We start from the raw sequence: 17,537 nt of genomic DNA, 5'->3' as shown, positions 1-17,537 counted from the left end.
ATATATATATATATATTTGTTATTGTCTTAGAAGTGGAGATTATTAAATTAATATGGAGCTCTTAATTATTGATTCAAAGTTGTCCATCGGTATTTCAACTTTAGCATTGGAATGTAGTACGCAAGTTGCTAACAATTTTTTATTAAGGGCTTTTTAAACCATGACACGTGAATCCATGTGAAGAGGGTCCTTCTTGTTGCGATACTTCTAGGATACTTTAAGTGTTGGTAAGAACACCCTTTAAAAAAGCTAAATCGATTGAAAATTACTATTAAAATATCAAAGTTTCACTTAACTTTAATTAACTTTAGAAATCATGGCTGGCACAAGCAGAAATTTTGACCGAGTGTATCACTCTGCTACTTTTGTTTATTAGTGGCTCAAGCTGGGGTAATTAACTTTCATTACACACACACACACACATATGTATAGTTTGATATGCATTTTTTTATAGAAGTTCAATGAACATTTTTTTTTTAAAATTAAGTTTAATGAACAGTTTGATGTATGTTAAAACACTTCCTTTGAACTCTCAATTAATGAAAAATAATAAGAACGCGATGAATTAATGATCGATTTTCCGGAGAACTTAAAATGTATGATATAAAAAACATGTGATAATAATTGAGATTAATCTGAGATGTGGAATGATCTTTGCCGTTCAATGATGGAAAAGTTATAGTCCATAAATATATATTATAATATTTATTTATTTATATAATCAAGTGTGCAAATCAAGCATAATATAATTAAACATGGGGTACTATAATATATGCGAACTCCCATATATAATTTATAAAGAGAACAAATTATGTGGGAAAAATTGGAATCAATTGGATTAGCACAAATTGGAATTAACTGGATTCATGAATCGAAAACCAGCCAATCGTTGTCAAGAGTGATAAGTGATCTCTTATTTATCATATCACTTAGTACGAAAAGTTCGTTAATCATAACTTAAAATGTCAAAGAATCATGAAATTTTGTTTTTGGATTCGATATTTATGTGAAGAACAATTTGTCCTTTGACGAGCAGTGGTACTGCTCAAATCAACCATTGCTAAACGCCTAGTAAAGGTCGTTAATTAATAGTACTGCTCTCTCAACTGTTGGAACAATATATATAAATCTATTGAATTAATCTTGTGAATTGATTTCTAGCAAAAAATATATATATCTTTGAATTGATTGTCCAATATGACAAATATGATTATATAGATATGTATGCATATTGTTTTTTTATGGGATATGTATACATATTGATAAAAGCTGAATTGTCACTAATATTACAAATTACCAACAATCAAGTCAATAAAACCTTTATAAATTATGTGTGCATATTTTTATTGGAAAATGAGAATAAAAAAGCTGATATCCTTTCACTACTTCCATATATCCTTGAGATGGTGAAAAGTGATAGCAGTTAGTATTTGCCGTAAGTGAATATTAATTAATTAATACTGAATATAAAACAATTGTTCTTTTACTCGTTAAATAGTTAAATTCCTATATTTATAATCTGAAAATCCACCAGGCTGTAATTTAACTTTTCAACTAGAAGTACCAAAATCACTTCCCATCCTACAAATTACTTTCCATCAAAAAGGGAAAAAGAGAAGAAAAATGACTTTAAGTTACCTAGTTTATTCATATGTTATGAAAGTTGGATTAAATAATATTATTGTTCGAGTGTTATATTGGAAGTAAAACTTCCAACAAATTATAAATTAATTGATATGATTACGTCTCATGATATTCAATATTTAGATACACAGAAACACATATCTAGTCACCTATTTTTCATGTATATGAGGCTTCTTTATTAAGGGACTAAAGTTCTGTTATTTTTTTTCTTTGGAATAAAGTTCTGGTTGTTTGTGCTTATCAATTCACAACACATTAATTAATTATTCTATTTGTTTGTTCATGTATATATAAAGACAGACTGCCCAAGATACCAATCTTAGCTATACACATATAATTTTTTTTTTTAAAAATAAATAAATAAATTATATGTCTGTGTGTATATATTATATAAATTAAATTAATGAGCTATATAATATTGTTATTTCACTTTTCCCCTTTATCTTTTCGTTAGACTAATGATCCGAACGTGACTCATTGAACTAATTCATTTATAATTTTAATTTCTCTTATAAACTAATTATGTTTGACTGGAAGTTAATTAATCAATAATTATATTACCTTTTCTTGATTAACTAAAGAAAATATTGTTGAAAAAAAGGGGTCAAACTTTTCCGACAAGGATTGGCTCTGGATACACGAATATTTTAGAGAAATATTTGAATGTGTAAACAAATTAAAACCTAAATATTGTGTGTTCACTCATGAGTTTTTACTTTAGATACACGTAAAAGCTTTTATTAAGAAGGATACTAAATATGAGTTTATTAGATACATAGATAGCCTCGTAAGGCAGGATACTAAATACTAGTATCTTGGTTGATATGTAAGAAGTTAATAAGCACAGTATTGTATAGATACAATACTATGCTAGATAACATTTTAAACGAAACCTATATATGTTTAGCAACAAATGAAACTATGCCAGTATAAACTGCCATTATTATTCATTGGTTGAAAAGTAATCATATATATTTTTCTGTGCACCTATATTATTTTGTACTATATATAAGTAGTCTTAAGTCTGATAGGACTAATCCGGCAAATTACATGTAGCTTTTTCATATATCCTTATAATACACAATGTTATATGTGCTCGACTATATTTATTTAATGTAGCATTAAAGTAAACGAGTATTACACATACATACGAATGAAATTACACAGATGTAGGAAAAAACTTATAAGTCAGACTAATCCGGATGTTGAATTTAAGACAATTTCTATATCCCTAATATATAAATAAGAAGTCATTATTTGCATAAATAACATGCTATACATGATTGGAGCAGATCATTAAGAAGTAGGAGTGTTCACAGTCTCATTCGGCCTCAGATTGTGGGAAAAAAAGATTAATTACACCATATTATTATAGGGTGGTTCGGTTTTGTGATCTGGACCGCGGTTTAGGGCTAGACATAATTTTCTTTTAAGGGCAATGAGGGCTGGACATAATTTTCGAGTAAAAATAAGTACGATACAGTTTTTGACCTTTTTTTAATGTCTTTTTAATGTATTTGAAGGTTAAAAACTTGAAAATATGTATAATATTTTATTTCATATTTGGCAAAATCTAAATATAAATCAAATAACCTATATCTATTTAAGCAAATCAAGTTTGGTTTTCAGACTCTCATTGTCAATTCTGGCCGCGCGATATATACCTAACCAACGTTCCAAAATTAAACCATCAGACCGATCCTTTCCAGCAGTTTCTGGTCTACTCAACACAAGGCTAATTAAGAAGTTCGCAAATGAAGGGTAAAATGTATGTAGGATGCACAAAGAAGGAATTTCGTTGCCAATAATGCATATAGAAGATTGCTGCAAAGATCAAGAAGGCTTTTTTTATTATTATTTTAAGTGAAGGCTTTTACTACAGCTTTTAGATTATAAAAATTATTAAATTTTAACTTTAAATTCTGCACCACACCAAGGACAGGATATATATATATATAGGAGTATATATACTAGGGCCGATAATTTGAGATACAACACGATGAAACAATATGAAAACGACACGAGATAAATGGGTTTAGACCGCACGATTATTAATTTGGTCGTTAACGGGCTGGCACAAATAACACGAAAATAAATGGGCTAAATTCCTACCAGCCCGTTTAACACACTTAACCCGTTTAGTTATATAGGCCATTATCAGACCGACATGGCCCGGCCCGGCCCGACCCATTTATTAAGCCTATATATATATATATATATATATATATATAGACAAAACCCTACTTCTGACTCAGTCTCTGGAGGCTTCTCTTTCTCTCATTCTCTCACCTGTCGTTTCAGGTATTTCTCAAAATTCTCACAACCTCAACACCTCAAATGCAATGGAAGGTAACAAGAATTTCCTTGTGGCACGCCCAAGCTATAAATTTCCTTTCATTAATAAAATGTTTTCTTTTTTCATAAATATGTTAAAGCAACTGAAAATTAATTTTAGTTTTTAGAACGTAGTTGGGCATTCAACCTCAAGGCTCAAAGAAGACATTTTCCTACATTTAGTTTATGTTTTATGCACTTAAACATTCAAATGTTTGGTTATATTTTCACACTTATTTAAATGCACTTGGTAATGTTTTCAAACTTCTTTGGATGTTTGGTAATTGGTATGTTTTGAAACATATATACTTGATAATCTAGTAGTATCATATATATATATATATATATATATATAAATTGTGTGTGTGTGTGTTTGATATTTGGATATTTTAATGTGTGTTAGCTAGTATGCATGATTTTAACTATAGGTGATATTAAGTAGTCAATTAATATAGTTTTGAATACAATATAAAATTCCACTATCTTTTGCTAGTTGGATCATAAACGTGTCATAAATGTGGTTTTTTTTCCGTGTTGGCCCATCACTGCACGTTTAGTAATCGTGTTCGCGTGCCGTGTCATGTTAACCATTTTATTAGCCTTTCGTGTTCGTGTTTGAATTTCTGATACGTTTATTAATCGTGTCGTGTTCGTATTCACTATAATTGTGTCGTGTCATAATCGTGTCAGCCTGAACACGACACGCAAACACGAATTGTCAATCCTAATATATACGACTATTATGCAAATAGAATTGCATTCTTCTTTTTTTTTTCCCCCTTATGGGATTGTCATTCTTTCCATATATAGGAAATGTATCTTCAAGTGCCTTCTTTTTTTTTTCAGTAAAGACAGTTGCACGCAATATTCGATGATTTTTTTACAGGAAAAAAAACGAAAAGAACATAATTAGTTATACACGATCCAATTTAGTCACTTTTTTTTTTTTTTTTGTTTTCTTCCAAGTCTTCGTTGGCAATTTAATATTGTATATATATATAATATTGTTACATAAAGTTATTTAATACAAAACAAAGCATATATAATGCACATTTCCACTCACCTTTTTTCCTTTTAATATTGCTAATCCTCCTCACTTCAATGAGAAAGTTTAAAATATAAAGAAACACGCTGTTAAAAAAATATGACATTTGATGAAGTCATAAAGAGCCATATCTATTGAAAAAGAACAGAAAATTCGTCAATTTCACTGAAATAGGAAAACAAATCCTTTTTCTCTTCATGATACTCTTATTACTTATCTGTAGATTATTGGTCCAGTACTGCTGTGTTAAGTAAATGTGACGTCTACTATTAGATGTTAATTAATGGTTAGCTTCTCAAGACTCCAAAAGGCCAGATTTCAGATCATCAGATTTCCTTGGATATGCTTCAATATAAATATATAATTGCAAAATGTGTAAACGTGTCATTTTGACCAAACACTCCTACTAGCTTATCATATATAAATATATATATATATATTTTGTCCTATTAGAAAATTTTGGGTTTTCAGTGCTCTAGGCACTCATTCAGGAAAAACAACAGAAGTAACAATAATATTTTAATAAAAAACTTAGGGATATTCATAATTTTTAATGACAAATAAATTAATCGAGAATTAAAAAGGGGGTGAAAAAAAATACATACAAAGATATATCAAAGTTATAACTCAGGAGAAACCCAAAAGCCTTTTTGAAATGATCATTTATCTCAACCTACCATGTATAGTTTTTACACATATCTCCCAAGTCTAATCCATCATATCATATGAGAAACAACAACATGATCTATATTGAGCATATCAAATAAAATATATATGAAAAGTTCCCAACCAAGAAAAATTTGGGAAAATTAATATAAATAAAACTTAAAATTAGAGGCCAAGAATTGAACACATAAAAACATACTAGCCACCAATCTCTTTTTATTGCAAGTTTAAAAGGGAAACATTAAGAAGCAAGGCAAGGGGAAAAACAAAGCTCTCTCTGTAATTTACATTGCATGATCTATAATATTAGCTATAAGAAAAACAACACTAATTGTTGTCTCTTGTTCAGATTCTCTCTAACATCTCTTTTCCCAAACTCTCTCACTCTGTGTTTGCTTTTCAGAATACAACAAATATAAAACAGATTGATCTTGATCACAACTAAATCCCCCAAACCCTATTATTACCATTATGATGATCACTTTGATCAATTTTATCATCATTGATCAGTAAGGTGGTCTTGCATGAGTCCAAGCATAGGGCTCATGCCCAAGTTGATGGCCTCCGTTGGGGACAAGATTCGGCGGCAGATTGTACACCGGCAGCGCCGAGGGATCCGGTAGCCCCGGCGGGTGCAATTGTCCCCCGGGGCCGCCTCCTATAGCATTCGGAGAGCCTCCCGAGCCGCCGCCACCACCATGTCCTCCGCCGCCACTTCCCGCTTCCTCGTCATCGTCGAGCGGCAATCTCTCGTAGGTCGCGTTGGCGAATGTGGCGGCGATGACCATGACCGGTCCCGCCGCGACGAGGGACCCGACGACGCTCCCTCCCACGACCTGGCCCTGGCCCCCGGCTAGGTAAACCGTGAGGCCGGTCGACCCGGGCGGAGCCGGTCCGGGGAGGAACGCGCCGGTTAAGGAGAGAATTTCAAACCGGCCGTGGAGGGCGACGACCGCGCCGGGGGCGGAAGGCTGGCGGAGGGTGACGTTGGCGACGGAGCCGCTGCCGCTTAGCACGCAGACGCCGCGCTGGCGCCTGCGGGCGAACTGCGCGACGCTCTCCGCTACGTCGGCGCCGCCGGCGACCTCCATGACGTGGCTGCGGAGGGCGTTGGGGCTGTCCCGGGTGACGAATATCGGCGGCTTCGGCTTGTTCTTGGATCCCGGAGGCCGGCCTCTCGGTCTCCGGTTGCCAATTTCGACCGCTCCCTCCTTGGGCTCGTCGTCTTGGTCTCTGTCGTCGTCGTCGTTATCGCCTCGGCCGCCGGCACTGCCGCTTCCGCCGCTGCTCTCGTTGATGGAGAGATCGTGGCCGTCCGATCGTTTGTTGGAGAGTAGAGAAGAGGAGTTGGCTGCCAGGTCCATGACCGGCAGTCCCAACTGATTGGTCCACCACGGATTAGCCAGATTAACAATCTCTTCAAACGCAAAATTAAAGCAAAAACGAGCTTAGCTATCTAGCTTAGTATTGGAAATGGAATTGGAATTAAATTAGACCAAACCTAGAATTTAGATTTTGGTTAATCTGTATAAGCACGAACAAGAGATCAAGAAGATGAATCTTAATCAAGGGAACTAGATGCAAAAACCCTTGCTTTGTAGAATCTATCAAGCACAAAAGAGAAAGAGAGAGAAAGAGAAAGAGAGAGACAGAATAAACCAAAGCACTGAGAAAGAAAATTAGCAATATTATTTATGACCGAGAAAAAAAAAAACAACAAGAAAGAGAGAGAGAGAGAGAGAAGAGAGAGAAACAAGAGAAAGCAGACCCCAAAAACAAAGAGAAACAAGCAAACAAAAATGTTTTTTTGCTTTTGGCTTGGGTGTTATAAGCCCTGCTGTGATTTGGGGAGCTAAGCTAGCTGTTCTTGTGCTAAGGTTTTTTTTGTTCAATTTTTTTATTTTTTTTTTCAAGTCTTATTATTATTATTATTATTATTATTATTATTATTATATACAATTTTCTTTTGGGGGGTGTTTGTTTTGGGTTTGGAAATTAGGGTTTCGTGGGGTCGCGTGCGCGTGGGCAGGTGGGAAGCACGTACTTTTCTCGGGCGCCAACATATGTGGATTCTACATTTGGAATTTGTGTGTGTTTGTGTCTTTCTGTGTATATAATTATGTATGTGTGTCTGTCACTCTGAGTCTGTCTGTACAAAACAATGTTAAGCTTGTAAGTTAACAAGAATGAGTTACATTTAGTATTAGTACCACTTCTACTTCTTTCGATCTCAGAAACCACAGCCTTTTCTATTGTTGCTTTGTACTTTGGTTTTGTTCATTCTCATGCCGGTTCGTTTGTTTGGAGGGTTCGAGTTGTTTGAACTTCAGATTTTGATTCAGATTGGCCTTGGGTATTTTTCTACAATTACAAAAACATAAACTTTTGGAGTCCTTTTAGCCTTTTTTCATTCGTCCAAAAATGATTGATGCCATGGTCTATAGCAATCTAGACTGTTACAATATACAATTGTTGCGTCTTATGTGATGAAGTAGCTCAAGTTTCAACGATAGAGATTGATTATTTATCTATTATCCAACAAAAAAACTGCACTACGGTTCGATTAGAAAAAGATCGATGTGGCTACAAAATTTTCTTAAAAGTTATGCTTAAGTTATTTTTTAGGCATTCAATTGATCTATGTCATTAAAATTTCAGCAACTAATAAAAACAGCAAAAAGTTCCATGATATAGTTTGATTGACGGATAATTTAAAAGAATGTGTGTATATATATATATATATAATATATATATGCATAGACAAAGAAATTTCCAAGAATTAAGGGCACACGTGCATTTAATAAAAATTCAAAAATTCAGGGGGACATATTCTAGGCCTCACATCCATCTGCGCGTGGATGAGGGTGTGCATTTACAGGTGAATTAGAGGATTCACTTTTAAAGAATTAGTACTCAAATATATTATTCTTGTGGAAAATTTATGCTTAATTTATATATAAAAGTGGTACAACTGAATAAGTAGATTTTAAACGTTGTACCAACCTAATTTACAAATGTATTTACCACTAGACCAACCTATGACACATACAGAGAGAATATGATGGTAATCCAAAATTTTTAAAAGCTAATTACTCAGAGGAAAACTACTAAAAACGGTTAAGAAGTCATTGGTGAATTTTGTGACGAGTTACAAATTAAAACCAAAAAAAAAAAAACATTATTAACAAAGTTATGCGGTCAATAAATTATTATGGTAAGAGCACCCCGCCAACCTTGTCAGGTTGAACAGGGTCCTACCTGATAGGATCCATCAAGTGAGGCTGATACATGGCAAATTTATGAGAGTAAAGTTGAAATTATAGTAACTGTTAAAAATATTTTGGAAATAAGAAAATTACACAATTATTATTGTAATGATATTCACATATTATACTACATTGCTACAAAACTAATAAATAATTGTGTAATGACACTAAAATTTGCTATTTGTAAAATATTCTAATTTCTTTTCTTATATTTCAACATGATTAGTAGAATTTTGGCATTAGTATTTGGAAGCTCTTCTCGTTAACACGATGACTAATGACTATAAATAAATTGAAGACATCAATAATATAATGATAACCAACAAGACTGAATATGTAATTTTCCAAAAATAAAAAAAATAATAATCATGTGTATATTAGAAGCACTCAGATTCCAATAATATTTCTTCCTTAGCAGAGGGAAAAAAAGAAAAAGAAAAAGAAAAAAAAAACAAATCGTTAAGTGACATTTGTCACCATGACACTTAACAAAAGTAGAATTGTAGAAAAATATACAAGTTAATGCAGTAATATTTCTTAAGGTTTGATTTTCACTTTATCCGCAAGTTGAAATTTTTTCACTATTTTAATGATAAAATTAACATGAAAAAAGATTAAATTAATAAATATGATGAAAATCTGCTAAAAAGTTCTGAATACCTTGAGTTTTGACACTTGGGTCACACTGTGCCCCTTCAACTATAAAACGTGCGTATCATGTCTTCTAAACTATAAAACTACGCCAAATTCACTTTTGCCGTTAAATTGCATTCAAAATTTTGACAAAATCAAATTAGAGGAGTAGTTATTTTGGACGGATATTTTCATCTACATATTTAAGAGGCAAAACCTAATTATTTTATCTACGATTTCTAGTCGGCTAGTTATATTTTGGATGAATATTAGGTTCGTTTTGGCAGATGAGAAAATTGAATGGGAATTGGGGTTCTTGATACTAGTTTCTAGTTAAAAACTATATTAAATTGGTAAAACCTAGAAATTCAAAAAGTTCATAATACTCAAAATGTTTGCATTACCTTGAATATTTGGTTGTAGCCCAATAGTTGTCTCCCTTGGTTTTCATCATTTTTCTCCATTTGTTCCACTGCTTCCATCCCCATGTATTTGAAGTTTGTACTTCCCGGCAGCCCATTCAACTTCTTCATCGAAGCTCCACTCCTTTTCATCGCCTCTTTCCATGAAAAATGTCTTCTCCAAAGATAAGGTGCGCTTTGTAAATAGTCTTCTTGGCACCCTAAATGCTTTTGGGTGGGAAAGGGTATTCTTTGGAATATAAATGATAGGGTATTTGGTACATTTGCCGTCGCTCGAAATTTTTTGTGATGGGCAAATTAGACTCGAAAACTTTTATTTCATTAAAATTTTCCTTGAATTTATAAAAGTATTATAGAGTACCCTAAATTGAAGAGATTACTAAAATTTAGACAGAAAACGGCCTCGCACATATTACATGAGTTCGTTTATAGGACAAGACTAATATTTCTTATGAGGATTAAAGCACATGTTATGTGCATTTACTTCCAAATCTTATCATTATTTTCATTGATCATTTAGGAGCACCTTACAAAGTAATTTGTCACAATTTACAGTCTGAAGGAAAAGTGTCGAAAACCCTAAATTATGGAAAAACCCTCTTTCTGATTGTTAATAGATGTAAATAAATGAAAATATTAAATTGAAGGACGTATCTTTCGAATTTTACAAGTGTGACAAGTACACTTACAATTCATATTGACTGATCAAGTGGTAGATTAGGAAGAACTTATTATTTTTGTGTCAATACTTATGGTCTATTTGGTTCATAGGTTTAATTAGAAAGTTTAAACATAAATTCAAATTTTTGTGAGAAAAATACTATAAAAATATTTCAACGGTAATTTAAACCTATGAAATAAACGGGCTCGTACACAAAATAAACAATTTAGACATTTTATTTTTGTTTAAAATTTATTTTATGTAAATTTGAACAAAGTTAGTTTAAATGTATATGTGCTAATCATGTTTTCTTTCGACAAGTGCTAGTATGACTGTCCTCAAGCATTGTCGGTTTATGGCCCGGAAATAAAATGGTATGAACAGAAAATAGTAAATTATATTAACAACCAAATTTTTTATTGACCCTAAGATATTTAAATTTATAATCATCATTATATTTTTAATAGTAAAAGCTCACATAATTTTATGAATTTCCTTATACACACACCATACCCAACTGCGATCTCATTCTAAGAAACAGTTTTCTTAAAAAGTTTCTTTGGCTAAGAACTGATTCTTTTCATTTAAATGACTTTCTTTTATTATTATTATTATTACTATTATTATTATTATTTTGCGTATTTTCATTTGAAGTAATTGAAACTCTTTGATAATGTGCATACAATTACCATTATTGACCAATAATTTAACAATCAAATTCAAAAAAAAAAAAAACAAAAGAAAAGAAAAGAAAAGAAAAGAAAAGAAAAGAAAGAAAACAAATCAATCTCAACTAGCTGAAGATACCGAAGGCTCCTTGAGCTTGGTCCAAACACTTCAAACAAATAAAGCGCCACGAATATTAACTGGTCTCAAAGTTTTTGTTTTTGATTTTTTTTTTTTTTTTTTTTTTTTTTTTTTTTTTTTTTTTTTTGGAAATACATTCAAAGTTGATTTTTAGATAAAGAATTGGTGTTAATCCCACAAATATCCCTGAAGTTTATACCCAATCCGACTTTGGTCTTTCACTTTCAAAATGTCACAGACTTAGTCCCTAACCATTCACTTTGTATCACTCTTGGTCCCTTCGTTAGTTTAACGTTCGTTTTTGGATGGAAAAAGGCATGTGCTTCTTATGTGCATGGTTGTTGGATTGATAAAATACCCTTGGACCTCTTTCACAGGTTATTAGGGACCAAAACTGAGAAAAATCCAAAGTTCAAGGACCATTTCTGATAAGATTATTATTATTATTATTATTATTACTATTATTATTTTAAAATTAGGCAAAGAATTGCTTTCAAAGTTACGAAGTTCAGAATCCAATAGAATTTAACAAGCATTAAGGATGATAATTCTTGCCTGCCTTTTCATTTGTTTCTCTTTAAACACTTTTAATTAAATTTATTTATTTATAATGTTTAGGATTTTTTTTTTCCCCTCGTTAGCGAGTGCTATTCTTAATTCATTGATTTTCTCTTCCCTTTCTTTCCTTTTTTGCTCCCCTCCCCAATTGGAAACCGAATCATGTCCTTGGATTTTCCAAGAGACGTCACGCTATATTTGGCTTCTTTTTTTTCTGACTGATATATATATATTGAAAATGGAAATTATATTTCAAATCAGAAAATTACAATTACTAATTCAGACGCGAAAGACCCAAGTGCAATTAATAACTGAATCCCAACCACATAAATTCAACTGAAACGATCAAGGGGATAACACATGTACCAAGTTTTAACGAAAAGAAATCAAAGATATACACATTTAATCAAGGGCTTTTTTCAAAAATCATTTATATATATATATATATATAGAGTATGATTTTAACTTATTTCAATATTTATCTATTAATGGATATCATTATTTTAGCCATAAGATATTAATACGACAATTATAATGAATTATATAGTTGATTAAAAAATTTTATAATTAATGAAACTGAATATCAAATTTTTATATTTAATGATAACTATTAATAAAAATATAATCATTAAAAACTCGTCAATATATATATATACTGAACTTTTAGCCATGGAGAACCAAATAATGGTTAATCATATAACGTTCATACTTGACTGCTGACCTAGATATCACGCGAATTTGTGATTTTTTTAATGCTTAATTATTTCCACATTGTGGGTTTTTTTTCATCTTTATTCATGTATTTTAAGATTATAAAAGACCAAGTTATTAGAATATCCTAATTAGATTGAGGCCCTTAATAAATCCATGCTATACTGAGCTCAACACGCGAATTTTATTTATAAAAGAAAGAAACTAAAAAAATCCAGAAGAACCCCTAGAAAAAAAAAAAAAAAAAACAAACAAACAAATCCAGAAGAAAACTATTCAAATGGCCTACAAGGACTAAAGTAGAAAAAAAAAATTAAGAAAAGCCTATCTTTGAGTAGAAGGGATCTAATCTTCTTGCAAGAGATCCGAAAGATGTCTGGTTAAAAACCCTGGTTGGTAAATCCTATAGAAAAAAAAAAATCCGATCAACGAAAAAAAATGTATAATCACCGTTCACCAATATAAAAGATGACACTCTAGAAATTTTGGCCAATGAGATGAAACCGAAGATATGTAAGATATAGTCGAGAATGAAGTATTTCACAAAGTCGGGAACAGAGAACTGCTATATAAATCCGCATGAATGTCAAAACTAGTCAATCTATCAACAATTTTATTTACCTTCTTTTAAAATGTAGGACACTAACTTAGAAAGCAAGCTAAAAGTTTAAACGACCCATTACCTTCTTTGAAATTGTTTTCGGAAAGCGCTTCCACTACATCAAATTACATTCTTGCCACTATGTGATTTGTTGTGCGACTTTAGCGCCATGATACATAACGCATTGCCACCTGTCGCCTTCTCCATTTATTTCTCAATAATTAGAACTGCCTTTTTTTTTTAAAGAGATTGCCATTAATTAAAAGGGTCCATAGTTAATTACTTATAATAATTAAGATATTTAATCACATAATTATTTAATCATATCGTGTGAATAAATAATTATTATATAGTATTAATTTTGTCTAACAAAATAAATACCGTGCTAATCTATCTGGAGATATTATGAATGACCTATATATATTTGAAGCTCTTCAATAATTAATATATAATTCAATTAAAATCTTAATGAATTAAATATAATTAGTAACTTTGATTCATACCACAACAAGAATTAGAGTTGCACTCTAAGAATATACATATCTATATATATGTATTTACAAGAAATTAATGTTTCCAAACAAAATGTTAAATTTGTCCAATGATATAGTTAATTACTTCGTGATTTGACCCTTCATAATTAGAGTTAGGTGGATAAATTTATTTTAATCTCTCTAATTATATCTTTATTTATGAGTTTTGTTAACTCTCCCATGAGTGTTTTATTTATGAACAAATCGTAGGTAAAGTTTAATCCATTTAATGGATAGGGAATCTCATTCACTCAAGTTTCTAGAATCAACGACTGATGTGAATATAATTAATTTTCAATATTGAAATTATGAATTCCATATCTATAATTGAAGTTCCCTACTACCCTAAACAATATGCTCCCAATATATCGAGGTATTGGTCCACTAAATGTCCTCACTCATTGATATATCAAGAAACATACTACAAATATGGAAGTTCCACACTCATTGATATATCAAGAAACATACTACAAAGATGGAAGTTCGTTAACCACTTAAGATTAAGGTCAACCGACAATTAACCATCTATTGATGGAATAATAGTTCTTTATAAATAAATAGAGCTTATAAAAAACATTCTATTGAAGTCGTATTCTTAATACATAGAAGTCTCTATTCTGTAACACTATTACAGACAATCCAAATTAGTCACCTCACTAATTTTTAAATAGACAATTTCACAACCTTATTAGAACAAAGTGCCCTACTTTATTTACTAGTTGATGAACAACTTCGCACTTTATTTACTAGTTGATGAACAACTTCTATTTATACTTTTATCCTTAAGATTATATCCTCTTGTATGTTGTTCTCAGCATCTACATGATGACCAAAGATGTATTGGATCGTGGTGTATCTTTAAACAATTGACCTTAAATAAATAACATAACATGTATTCATTAAAATAAAATGTAATAAAAACTTTATGATAACGTCTCAATGTCAAAATAAAAGTTGCTTTATAAAGCACACTATCGTAATAAAGAGTGGCAGAGAAATATTAACGACCTACTCCTGCACTTAGAGATATTGTCCGCTTTAGGCCTAGATCCGTTTCACTCTTAGACTTCCCCTCGAAAGGCCTCTTGCCATTGGGAGATGGTATCCCTTTGTATAAAGTATCACTTATAACCTTTCTCAAACGATAGGACTGCATACTTTACCTTGTATTGGCTCTTTTTTCTCCAAGAATTAATAATTGTCATAATCTCTCCATCTTTTGGGACCCATGTTCACATTGGCTACACTTTCTACGGGTCATAACTCTTAAACCATTTGTAACAATCTACACCTACACTAGGTATGACATTGTCTATTTTGAACCTAATCCCACATGCTTTTGCTCTTTGACTTTACACCAAAGAGCTTGTTAAGTATTTTGTCTAGTTGGCATGTTTTGGCAACGTATCTGTAAATTCAAAAACAGGTACTACGGGCATGTTCGGCAACTATATTTTTGAGTGAAAAACTCAAAAAAAGCAACTCGAGTTACAACTTTATTCGAGTTCATGTTCTTTTAAGTTTGAACTCGAGTTTAAACTCGAGTTTGAACTCGAGTTTGGGACTAAAACTCGAGTTCAAGTTTCCCCTTCAACTCGAGTTCAGAAACTCGAACTCAAGTTAATGAACAGTATTTTTTCTATTTTTAAAAATGCTATAACTTTTTCGTTTTAATTCTGATTGAGATGATTTTTTTTCTATGCGTTGACAACGAAAAGACGAATAAAACTAGACCCATATACCCTATTAAGATTTTTCATCAGCATTGAGTTTTTATTAAAATATTATCTAAATACAAATTCCAGTTTTGACTTACTCAAATACAAACTCAAAAATATTCTTATCTCAAACCACAACTCAAATGTATACAATCAAATGCAAACTCAAGTTACAACTTCAACTCAAGTTATAACTCAAACTCAACTCAAACTTAACTCAAAAACTTAACTCAAAAATATTTGCAAAAGAACAAGCCCGTAGTGCAGATTTGAGGATCGAGTTATGAGAAATAGAAAAAGTTGTTTTACTTCAATTTTGGAGAGGATTAAATTGGTCTTCTTGGCGTTAATTGGAAAGGAATAGTTTTGGTGTTTTGGCAGATTTGGTACTGCAATATTTGTGGCTTAATTGATTTGTTTCTGAAGAAGATTTCGTGGGAGTTATTTTAGAAACATGGTGGCTGTGATTAATTTAGATTGTGGTGATATTAAAAAGTCTTCTTTAAGGTGTATTTTTGCGGCTCACTTGGCATGCAATTATTGTAAAATACTTAGAAAAAGTCTATGCACGGTGTATGGTGCTGCACGTATCTTTTGGTTAAGGTGTGTTGAATGTGGGCGTGTGGCTTATATTGAGTGAAAAATATTTTCAGAGAGTGAGCTCTGTATATGAGTTTTGTTGCTGTTTGTATGAAGATTGTTCTACGGGAGAAGGACTTGTTGCTTTCGAGAGAAAGCCCATTTACCAGTCTAACGGAGTTTACTGAGCAGTTCGAAGACGAGTAGTACTCGCTAGATAAGACCACTAAAAGGATTCTGCACAATGACGACAACATCAAGAAAGGAGTCTTTGAGTGTGTAAGACCGAGCAGTGTTTGTAATCATTTTATCTTAGTGAATTGTTCACTGTCTGGGCGTAACCCCGCAGATGTAAGTATACGCACCGAACTACAATACCAAATTATGGTATTCTTTATGTTTCTGCACCATTATTTCCTACTTAATTACTTTGACATTTTTAAACATAATCGTTATAGTCAATCTATAGTGTTACAGAAAGTGTTATAACACTCTTTATAATACTTACGTAAAATCAGACCTTTCAGATCTTATCAATTTTGACTCTTTTATCTCAAGTAAATGATGACCGTCACAAAAACAATCGTTTAAGGAAATTAAAATCTAATTCTTAACACTCCACCACAATCCGCTGGAAACAAGGGCATCATTGACTGCAGTATCTATATTGCTCTTCAGCCAATTAACTGGCGGGAAAGAAGAAACTGGAACAATAAAAGGAGAGTTTCTATTAGGCCCGCAAATTGCAGAGGAAATGGTGATCCTTAGAGTTGACAGAAAATCGTCAAGATCCAGAAACTAAGAGCTTGTTCGGTTGCCCAACATTATTCAAAAAAAGCCCACTCGAGTGAAATTTTTACTCAAATCTGCGTTCGACGCGTGCAAACTCAAACTGACACTCAAAACTCAACTCGAAAATTAGTTCGAGTAACCTGCCTTTCCTGAGTTCACCTTCTCACTGCAATTCGAGTTACTCCTCTGTCTTTCTACAGTGAAGATTCCTGGGTATTATGACCGTTGTGTGCTTCGTCCATCTCTGTTTGCTCTAACACGCCAGACTGCTGCTTCACGTGCTTCTACAGAGAGATTCTCAAAACCATTTTCACAAACCTTTGTTGGTTCTCTGCCTTTTGACCATAGCTCAGTCGTTCAAGCCTTCGGCTCTCGCTTCCGCTTCCGCCCCATACCCATATCTCCAAATGCTCCCTGAGTTCTGCTGCCTTTCCCTAAATCAGAGATAGAGAAACCCTAGCCCCAAAATTCAGCCGTCATCTTCTGCCGCCTGGTCTCCGTTCAAGACGGAGAACATCAGGGGTAGAAATGGATCTCTTCGGCAACCTCCTTGGGCAAAAATCGTA

General features: G+C 32.5%; 1 protein-coding gene across 1 annotated transcript; it reads right to left on the bottom strand.

The window, feature by feature from the left end:
* Positions 1-5,897: 5,897 nt before the first annotated feature.
* Positions 5,898-7,349, bottom strand: LOC21391523 (AT-hook motif nuclear-localized protein 20). Its single transcript, XM_024170549.1, has one exon. The coding sequence runs from the start codon at positions 7,052-7,054 to the stop codon at positions 6,197-6,199; it is 858 nt and encodes a 285-aa protein (XP_024026317.1). The 5' UTR covers positions 7,055-7,349; the 3' UTR covers positions 5,898-6,196.
* Positions 7,350-17,537: the final 10,188 nt, after the last annotated feature.

Source organism: Morus notabilis, unplaced genomic scaffold (assembly GCF_000414095.1).
Source record: "Morus notabilis unplaced genomic scaffold, ASM41409v2 Scaffold606, whole genome shotgun sequence".
Classification (NCBI taxonomy): domain Eukaryota; kingdom Viridiplantae; phylum Streptophyta; class Magnoliopsida; order Rosales; family Moraceae; genus Morus; species Morus notabilis.
This window is presented reverse-complemented; position numbering and strand designations above follow the sequence as displayed.